Genomic DNA, 11428 nt, shown 5'->3' on the forward strand with positions numbered 1-11428 from the left:
ATAGTTCTACAAAACACAATAATAATAATAATAATAATAATAATAATAATAATAATAATAATAATAATAATAATAATAATAATAATAATAATAATAATAATAATAATATAATAATAATAATAATAATAATAATGATAATAATAATAATAAATAAATAAATAAATAAATAAATGGATCTTAATTAATAAATGGAATGATGATTCTTAATAAAAATCACTCAAAATGGCACCCACTCTCGTCCCAATTTATGTTTACTACAACGGTGAGTATTCGGATGATTGGAAATGGTATACACTTGGAGAAAGAAAAACCTTCAAAAAAGTGGAGTACAAACAAACGGACTTGGTATGATTTAATTTCGACTGAGGTGGTCGCCAAGATCTCTTTGTGTTTTCACCTTCACTTGAACTGCCTCAGTCGAAAACACAAAGAGATCAGGTGACCATTATGAGTGATTTTTATTGTAGTGATGATTGTTTGATTTTGGAGTAATTTGATAATTTATATGGTGTTGAGGTATGGAAGAATGGACATGTCTTAGGCTATTGTAACATGTGCTTCAAACAATTGTAAAATGCTATTGATGATGTAATAATTAAAACTATTTAAATTTAAATTAGATATGTGTATTCTATAACTAAATGATCTAAATATTGCTTTCTCAACTTTATACGCAACTCGATTTCCAATGTATATCCACCAGAGTGTTCCCTTTCTCAACTTTAAATAGCAGTTTACCCTTTTCAAAATCAACATACATTTTATTCCAATTTACACTTCAACTTTTAAGTGTCCATTATCTATCCACCATTTTCAACACCCAAATACAAAAGATACCAAATCTAGGATCATGAAAACCTGTGTTTCGGATCATTGACCCTCATGGTGTTTGCAATGCATTGAGTCACGGTTCCATAATCAGATCAGAGAGATCATAGTTATTCAATCTGATTGTGGAACGCGCCTCAATCCGTTGCTAACACTAAACATTATGAAAAAAGATCATGAACACCTGTCTTCCGGATCATTGACCCTCATGGTGTTAGCAATGCATTGAGTCACAATTGGTAGTGAGGCATACCCAATTTAGATGAAAATTGTAGTGCCCAATTTAGATGTAAATTGGGTCATGCATCAATACCATATGGGAATCAATGAAGCTCCATCTTTGTCTTTTGTTTAAAAGATGAAAATTTTCTAGTTTTGTGTTTTAAAAAAAATGACATCACTAAACATTATGCATTGTTTGTTTGTACAATACAACCTTTAAAATTGATAGATCCACCATTTTTTTCATCTTCATTGGTTCCCAAATGGTAGTGAGGCATAACCAATTCAGATGAAAATTGGGTTATGCATCACTACAATATGAGAACAAATGAAGATCCATCTTTGTGTTTTGTTTAAAAAAATAAAATAGACGAAAATTTTTTAGTTTTGTGTTTTAAAGAAGGTGTATGTGTACTTGAGAGGTTTATTTTACAAGAAGATATATGATATATATGATGGAAAAATACAACCGAAGAGAGAGAAATAGGTTGCTTTTACAAGAAGATTTTTGGTGATACAAGTTTCCTATTTTACTCTTAAATTGCTATTAGGTCAATATACCATTTAAGGGTAAGATAGACAATTTATCCTATAATAACTAACTATACAAAAAATAAATCAAAACTAAATAAAAAGGTGGGACCTACAAGTCCATCACAGCACACAGTCCATTAATTACCTTACTACTGTTACCGATAAAGTAAGTTACAAGTTACAACCATTGTGTACTATGGTATTTTTTTTATCTGTTTTTTTTTTTTGAAAAGCAATAATATTATATACGAAATATATACAGGTACAATCGAGTTTCACGAAGCCTATCACGATCTGTACAAGTGTAATTTGGGTTGTCTACTCACAGTTTCTAAACTACAATCACGTTTGAGAGTCTAGTTCAACTTGCTTGCCCAAATTTGTTTTCTATCTGTTGGATATAGAAATTACAACACAATTAAATTAAGTACAAGTTACACTCGTACAACGTACACTAACCATTCTCTATATTTGAAATTTGTGATTATATATGTATCATAAGAAACATCAATTCCGTCATCATCTATAAAAACTATAGTTTTGGGATATTTTTGATAAATACAAAAGAACTAAATGACACACACTCATTTGCTTAAATACTAGCATTAGTCATAATAATATTTTTCATAAGTACTACGAGTATATATTGTCGGATTATAGGCCCCTTTGAATTATGAGCCTTGTTCTAGCACACATGTTGAACACTCACAAATCTGCCCCTGATCATGATCAATTTGATTTTTATCTGTAGCAGCAACTAAAGTATCATCGTCAACAATGGCCCCATCCAAATCGCCTCTAACCATATCAATAGTCTCATTTTCTACAAGTTGAGGACCCATCGGTGTGTCACTCTGCAAATGTGTTTCTACATCATCGATACAAATTTGTTCATCCATGTCAAAATTATCTCTAGGTGTTGTCTTGATCACAACTTTTCAATCTTTACGAAGAGGATCTGCAACATAGAATACTTGTTGTGCTTGCGAAGCTAGGATATAAGGCTCTTTAGTTTGCTTCAGACCTCGAAAATCGAGTGTCGTAAACCCATTCTCATTAACTTTTATCCTGGAACCACTTGATATCCAATCACAATGGAACAAAACAACTTTCTTCTCATCACCATACTGCAACTCGATTATATCTTTTAAAACACCGTAGTAAGTGACATCTCCCACAATAGGATCGTTATCTCTAGCACTCGAGAAGCTACTTGTTAGATCATGAAGTATGACTCCGCTATTTTGTATTGTCCTATTCTTCTCTACATCTTTAATGTGAAATCGGAAACCATTTATGAGATATCCCTTATATTTCTTTACAACCTCATTTGGACCGTTTGCCAATGTCTCTATATCACTTGTGATTCTGTTATCCCGACTAGTCATGTCCTCATCAACCTGATTTGAGGCAATTTGTTTATACAGTAATAAGTTTGGCTCAGTTATATCATCACTACATTATCGTAATAAAACTAGCAAAAATAACTTACGTAATCAGACAGCCACTCCTCAAACTCCTGACTATGTAAATGTTGAATGTCACGCTTATGTTTTTTCGGATTTTGATGACTAAGAATATTCAGATGCTCTCTGCAATCAAAGTAACAAAAAGAGAATAATGTACATTATCGTCAAAATTACACAATGTCATATAAAAAAATAATCTCATAACATAGTAAATTTAAATAACTTACGTTCGTAAGAAATCTATTTCACTACAATTGAACAGCACATGTGAGTGTGCAATAGCTAAAGTGTCATAGCCAAGTTTTACTACATTTGTTGCACCAATTGGTCGACCAGGCATACATAATATTGGTAAGACAGTATCATCACCACCATCATCATGATTTCGGCTAGTCTTATTATGTATGGTCTCGACATCACTGGCTAAATACAGAGAACAAAATGACAAACACTCTTCCGCTAAATATCCTTCTGCAATTGAACCCTCGGGTTTACTCTTGTTTTGCACATAAGATTTTAATGTACCTAAATACCTGAGTGGTCAAAAAAAGTTTATATCAGATTCAAAAAAAAAAAGTTGTATTCAAACGAGTATAATTTACTACAGCATAAATGGTCAACTCTCGATTGGATACATCCAACGGTAATGAACAGGTCCCCCTAATCTGGCCTCTGAAGCTAGATGAACTGATAGATGAATCATGACGTCAAAAAATGATGGTGGAAAAATCCTTTCTAAATCACAAAGTATTTTTCCAATATCTTTTTCCATGTTAAATAAATCATTAGGATTAAGAACTTTTGAGCATAATTGTCTGTAGTACCGACATAACTTCATGATAACAGAACGCACATGCTTCGGTAAAATATTTCTTATTGCCACGGGAAGCAACTGCTGCATCAAAATATGATTATCGTGACTTTTTAGGCCTAACATTTTTGGAGTAGGTTTTACCTAAATGCATCTAGAAATATTAGCAGCATAACCATCTGGCACTTTCACCTCTTTTAGCACATTACAAAATTTTTCTTTTTCTTTTTTATCCATTTCGAAACATGAATGAGGCAAATACACTTTGCCATTTGATAAAGGTTCTGGATGAAGTTCATGTCTAATACCCATTTCTTCCAAATCACGATGTCCTTTTAAATGGTCCTTGGTCTTTCCATCTATATTCATTAACGTTCCAATGAGACTGTCACATACATTCTTTTCTATATGCATTACGTCTATATTATGATGTATTAAGTTATTTTTCCAGTATGGTAACTGAAAAAAAAATACTTCTCTTCTTCCAATTATATGGTAAGGATGGGTTATCCTTCACAAGTTTTCCAAATTTTATTTCAAAACCTTTCAGCTCCGCAAGCACTTGTTCCCCTGTTAAGCTACGCGGTGGCCCTTCACGTTCTTCTGTGCCATCAAAAGAATCTTTATCCATACGGAAAGGATGCAACGATTCCAACCAGCGACGATGTGCCATGAAGATTTCTTTGTGGGAATTTGATAATCGTGTTGATCTGGATTCCTTATGGCATGAAGGACAAGCTAATTTACCTTTAGTGCTCCAACCTGATAAATTCGCATACGCAGGAAAGTCACTTACCATCCATAACAAAGAAGCACGCAGTGTGAAGTAACTCTTAGTTGATGCATCATAAGTATTAACTCCAGTATCCCACAACTCTTTCAACTCATCAACTAGAGGTTGCATATAGACATCTATATTATTACCTAGAGCAGATGGAGCGGGTATAAGTAAACTTAGGAATAGAAAAGGTTTTTTCATGCACAACCATGGAGGTAGATTATATGGCATCAAAACAACAGGCCATGTACTATGTGAAACACTCATGTTTCCAAAAGGGTTAAACCCATCACTCGCCAAACCAAGCCTCACATTACGAGGTTCTTTAGCAAATTCCTTATTCTCATAATCGAATGTTTTCCAGGCTGGTGAATCTGCGGGATGTCTTAATCTATCATCTTTCGTATGACTCTCTTCATGCCATCTCATTGACCCGGCCGTTTTAGGCGACATAAACAATATTTGCAAGCGTGGTATGAGTGGAAAATAATGCAACACTTTTGCTCCAACCTTCTTAGCTTTATAACCACCATCATTATCAGCTTCTGTGGTTGACTCATTTTCAGAATCATTATTAATTTGTTTATATCTTGAGGTCTGAGATACGTCACACTTAATTTTGTCCTTGTTTTCTTTCTAGTACAACATACAATCATTTGGACAAGCATCAATTTTCTCATAACCTAGACCCAAATCTCTTATTATCTTCCTTAATTCATACAATGACTTCGGTATGGCAGCATGAGGGAAGGCTTCCCTCATTGTGTCAAGAATCATGTTGAATCCTTTTTCATTACATTTTCCAACACATTTTGAATGGAAGAGTCTAACAATGAACGAAAGAACAGAGAACTTACAGCCGGGATATAATTCTTTCTTTGCATCTTCCAATACTTTATTAAACTTTTCAGCATTTAAGTTTGGTACAGTATGATTTTCTACCATTTTAGCGTTCGTAAATTTTTTTTTGACAACTAAATTTTAGGTCGATAAGGAAGTTTATGTAAAGAGCATTAACTTCGAGAAGGTAGCAATAGGAAGGTTGAGGAGAGTTGATCCAAATACGGTTCTTAATGGAATAGAACTTGGACATGGTTGGTGTGAGGTCCATGTTCAGGTGGCCATTAAAAAAGATGAAGCTTTGTTTAGGCCATATGATTATTTGAAATGCATTCAGGACATCACTGGTACGTCTATTGCTTGGCCTGCTCAGTTAATCGAGGTATGTCCTTGTTAAATTTGTAATAATTAAGATTAATTTTTATAATGTGCACATTTATGCTTATACATGGATGATTTAATTTGTAGTTGGTACGTAAGGATTGATCAAGATTGGATGGTGAAGGGTTGAAGAGTTTTTGTGTTTGTTAATGTGAGCCAGTTTATTAATGAATGTTTGTGTTTGAAACAATTTGTTGATACGATGTATGTGTTGGTGTGTTTGAAACAATGATTTGTCCTGTCGTGATTTTATTATAACAATATAACTTACTGTAAATGTAATCATGTGGTGATCAATATTATAATTTATATTTAATATTTGTTTTGTAATTTAAAAATTTAAAATTATTGTAATTGCAATGAATAATAAATTGATGCAATCAAAAGAAAACTGGATCCGAACAGGGCCCAGAAGGCCTAAATGGCTGAAGCAGGCCCGAAAGGCCCAGTAAACTTAAACATGGCGACAAGCCCAATTAGCATAATCGGGCACAAAAGTTCCAATTATCTGAACTGGCTTGCAAAAGCCCAATTACCATAACCTGGCCCAAAACGCCTAATTATCTGAACTGGCTTGGAAAGGCCCAATTAACATAACCTGGCCCAAATATCTGAACTGGCCTGGAAAGACCCAATTATCTGAACTGGCCTGGAAAGGCCCAATTACTATAACCTGGCCCAAAATCCGAAATGGACCCGAATACCCGAACCGGATATTCGAAACTCATATGACTTGTTAGGACGCTTTTTGTGGTACTAAGTTAACATATAGTTATATTAGGACCCTTTTTTGTGGTACTAAACTACTATATTTTTATAATAGAACCCTTTTTGGGTACTTACATAATTTTTATATATTTTAGGACCCCTTTTTGTGGTACTAAACTACTAAATGTATATTAGGACCCTTTTTTGTGGTACTAAACTACTATATTTTTATAATAGGACCCTTTTTTGGGTACTTACACAATTTACAATTATTTTAGGACGCTTTTATTGGTACTAACATAGTTTCTCATTATATTAGTACACTTTTTTGGGGTCCTAATATGATCTAACATACAAATTTAGGCGTCATAGGACCCTTTTGTGCGTCACAAAGTATTATAAAGTGTCCTAAAAGGCCTATTCTTAGGACCCTTTCGATGTTGTTTATAGGACTCAAATAAAAGGTCCTATAAGCGTTAGGACCCTTTTCGGTTAATACGACCGCTGTTGTTACGTCGTACGTTTTGGGGGTCCTATCAGACAAAAGGGTCCTAAGAATGAGCCTTTTAGGACCCTTATGGGGGTCCTAAGAACGTTGTTTTCTTGTAGTGTGCTATAATAAAAAGGAATGGATATAATGGGTTGCCTTGTCTGACCCCTCTTTCAATATTAAAATCATTTATATGTGACCCGTTCACGAGAATAGAAATCGAGGCTGATTTAAGACATGTCGAAATCCACTTACACCAACGAACCCCGAACCCCATTCTCTTCATCATCTCTAAAAGAAATTCCCAACTCAGGCTATCGAAGGCCTTTTCAAAGTCAACTTTGAAGATGAGGCTTTTCTTTTTCTTCGTATTGAGATAATCGATTGCTTCTTTAGCGATTAGAACCCCATCTAAAATGTTTCGACCCTTTAGGAACGCGCTTTGTTCATCACCTATAAGATATGGCATTACTTTCCGAATACGCATGGACAATATCTTTGCAAGGATCTTGTAGTAACAACCAATCAGACTGATGGGCCGTAAATCATTAAGTCCTAACGGATCCGTCTTTTTTGGAATAAGTGTCACAAAAGATGCATTGCAACCATTCAAAATCTCACAATTTTCCCAAAACCAATTTAGATCGTTCATCAAATCCCCTGATATGGCCGAAACGGACGATTTTATTTGTGCGGTGTCGTCAGGTCGCAACACGTCAGAATCAACCACCAAAAGGGGGGTATTGTTTTAAATTTATATTTAGCGGGGCCTAAATCGTACTACTCCTTATTATGAGTAAGGGAAGTATGACCTAGAGTCGTATTTTTAAGATATCAGTAGAATCGAACCTATATTAAAGCTTAATATAGTTATAAAGAAGTAGTGGTTACCTAATTTTTGGGATTTTCTAGTTTATAAGACATATAATGTAAATGCGATAAAATTCGTAATTCAGATAAAGTTAAAACAATTGCATACTATGATTTCATCAGTTATTCTAGCGAGATTATGGAATGCTGGCTCATGAATAGGTAGAGGGCTTGTATTCATTACACTGGTCCTAAACGCCCTTGTCGTAAGACATGTCACTGGGTAATGCGATAGGCTTGAAGATTCTGAATAGACAGCAACGTCCCTTACCCCCGACGCCCATGCAGTCAGACTACAGGCATACACGTTCAGACAGCTCATCCAATTGAGCGACTCGGTTGAGTGACGTATTAACATTCCACAAAGGTCTAAACTTTCTTAAGCATAATAGAATACAGGGTTTACCATATCCGAGAGACGTGATGTGTTTCAATGCTTTCGTTAATGATTAGTTTTAAAAGATAGTTAGGCCCTTAAAAAGAGTTCAACCATAGAGAACACCATGGCCAAGTCAGGTTGACTTCCATGAACACGTTCGGTTATCCTAACGGTCTAATCCTTTATGTGTTTAAACAAACATTTCCTTAATTAACTAAGAATCCCTCAAGCGGGGTGCAATGCTTGAGACTGCGTTATGGTGCAGTGTACTAATCGGCACTGGCCGTGTTCCATGGCCTTACTTAGACCGATTGTAACGGGGTAGAAGTGACCCCGTCTCTTCCATCGTGGCATCAAGAAACGCCATTTAGTGGCTGTATCCATCCGTCACTTTGTTGTGTTACTTCTGCGTTTGGAGCAAAGAGACGCAGCAAGTGACTCATGTCACTTGTTTTCTATTATTTTTTATTATTTTAAAAATAATATTTTTACCCCTTTTTAATATTTAACCCAATTATATTTTAACACATTATCACAATACTCCTAACTAACACCAAAAAGTAACACCACCACTACTCCACCCAAACAAGTAATACGTCCTAGTCATCCGAAAAGTGCTAAAAGGTAAGTGACACCAAAAGAAACGCCACTTACCGTTACGAATGGTCTTACCATAGGTACAGCCTACAACAACCGTTGTGCTTCAGCATGCACATACGAAGTTTATATGCTTAATGACTACACTAGCATGGTCTGGGACCGACAATGTACTAAGGGGCTAGTTAGATGTTTCACTACGAAAGAGTCCTCAGTCGGAATCCAAAGCTTGATAGACTTACTACAACCGGTGTGCCTCAGTCAATCTTATGTTGTATCCGATAGACTTCTCTTACCAAGGGGTGACACATATAGTGTACTCTGAATCGGGATTCGCGACTTCCCAATAACAGAGCCAATAACTACGTTCTATTAGTTGGAAAAGCGATTGAGTTCAAAGCATAATCGGAAAGCATTTCAACAACATACACAAACCATAACATTATTTCGGCATTATAACTGCTTACATCATAGCATAAACTAAAGATAACTACTCGCTAATCATGGGAACAATATCACAGAACATAATGATAGAAGACATTATATAAAGATAAAGGATAGAAGTACCAGTAGATTAAACGAGTTCCGAATACAAAAGTGATAACTTCAAACTCTAGACCGCTCCTAATATAATCTTCGGCGTTCTTCTCCGGGTACTAGGTTTCCCGCACGGAGTCGAAGACCTTGAGAGTGTGACTAATATTGTACAAGAGAGAGAAAGAAGTGAATTGAAGTGTGTGTTGGAATGAATGACAAAGACCCTTTAAATAAGCAAGAATTTTGCCTGCAAACGGCTGGCAGGCCGTTTAGCAGGCCGTTTTCAGGGGTCGTTTGCCAAGCCAAGTCGTTTGCAAGGCCCGTTTATCCTGGTGTTTGGCAGGTCGTTTGTGAGCCAGGCAAGCCATTTGGCAGGCCGTTTGGCAGGCCGTTTGTGAGCCAGGCAAGCCATTTGGCTTGCCTGGTCAGCTGAAATTCCTGGATCTTAACTTGATTTCTTGTCTTTCACCGTTTTCGCTCTAGAATTTTTATTTTAGCTCCGATTCTCTTGATTCTTCGTAATTACTTGTTCTTCAATTCTAACCGACGAAGTGGGTATTTTACCGATAAAGTTTGAATATTTCTTGTTTTTGGGCCTTAATACCGGGGTGAAAACGTGACTTTTTAGCCGATATCATCCCCCTTCACCAACTCCCAATAAATCTTAAAAACTTAGACTTGAAACCATCCAAACTGGGGGCCTTCGAGACATTGCACTCCTTAATTGCTTCCAACACTTCTTTTCCGTGAATTTACTTTCCAAAAGAAGAGCCTGACTCTCGGTTAGCATTTTAGGTCGAATACGTCTACCTGTGTCAACATAGTCCTCGGAAAGCTTCATTTTGTTGTCTTTATTCTTTATAAACAACGACTTGAAATGATCAAAAGTTTCCCTCTTAATATCCCCGGGGTTTTCACACCAAACTCCCTTTATATTAAGACCACGTATATTACCTTTTGAGAGTCTTATCTTTATGCAAGAGTGGAAGTACTTCGTGTTTTCATCTCCTTCGAGGGCCCACTTGACACGAGCTTTTTGCTTGGCCATGTTTGACTTGATTTTTTCCTTATCGATCCATTTCCTCCTAATGTCAAGCCAAGTTTCCCTTTCGGCTTCACTTAACGACCTGTTTCTGCCTCAGCTTCCTATTTAGCCGCATCTGCTTTTAGGTTTTCTATTTCAAAATCTAAACAGCCCCATGAATTTTGACTCCATTCCTTCAACACATTTTTGACATTTTTTAGTTTAATTCGGAAAATGCTATCAAGGCGTCTTCCTTCCACATTTAATTTCCAAGCATCTTCAATGATTTTACTTGTACCTTCTAATTTAATCCACTTATCAAAGATTTTAATTGGTTTGGGTCCAAAGTTGATATCCTTGTCTCTTAGAATAATCGGAGAATGATCCGATATTTTTCTTTCAAGGGCAAACACGGATAAGTCACCCCACACATGATTAAATTTTTCAAAGATGAGAAACCCATCCAACTTGCTAAACTTGAATGTGTTATCGCAAATTCTTGTGAATCTTTTACCGCATAGTGGAACTTCAATAAGATGCGTCTTATTTATGAACTCATTAAACCACTTTGCCCTTCGATCCAAAAAAACACAGTTTTGTCTCTTGGATTGATCTCTAACTTCATTAAAATCGCCACAAATGACCCAAGCGGCATCAAGCTTACCTACAAAATTTTCGAGGCTCGACCACATTTTTTACTTGTTAGAGTCGTCATGGGGACCTTAAACATCTACAATGATAATAGGTTCATCCCTACCCACCCACTTCCCTTTAATTGCTATGAAAAAGTCATCATAAAAGGAGTGCTCAACAGTGAGATCAGTGTTGTCCCAAATTAACATTAACCCACCCGATTTCCCGACCTTTTCCTTTTGAATGAACCCCACATCATTAGACCACCATAACATATTAAACCACTGGTCAGTCACAGAATTACACTTCGTTTCTTGTAAAGCGGCA

The 11428-nt window shown here is 35.9% G+C and overlaps 1 protein-coding gene across 1 annotated transcript; it reads right to left on the reverse strand.

Moving 5' to 3' along the window:
• Nucleotides 1-10590: 10590 nt before the first annotated feature.
• LOC139854935 (uncharacterized) lies at nt 10591-11160 on the reverse strand. The gene has a single exon (XM_071844206.1). It carries the CDS (start codon nt 11158-11160, stop codon nt 10591-10593), a length of 570 nt encoding a protein of 189 aa, XP_071700307.1.
• Nucleotides 11161-11428: the final 268 nt, after the last annotated feature.

The sequence above is a fragment of the Rutidosis leptorrhynchoides genome, chromosome 6 (assembly GCF_046630445.1).
Source record: "Rutidosis leptorrhynchoides isolate AG116_Rl617_1_P2 chromosome 6, CSIRO_AGI_Rlap_v1, whole genome shotgun sequence".
Taxonomy (NCBI): domain Eukaryota; kingdom Viridiplantae; phylum Streptophyta; class Magnoliopsida; order Asterales; family Asteraceae; genus Rutidosis; species Rutidosis leptorrhynchoides.

Bases quoted from the DNA above. Each gene is read 5' to 3' on its own strand.
- LOC139854935 (XM_071844206.1), bottom strand. From the start codon at position 11,160: ATGTGGTCGAGCCTCGAAAATTTTGTAGGTAAGCTTGATGCCGCTTGG.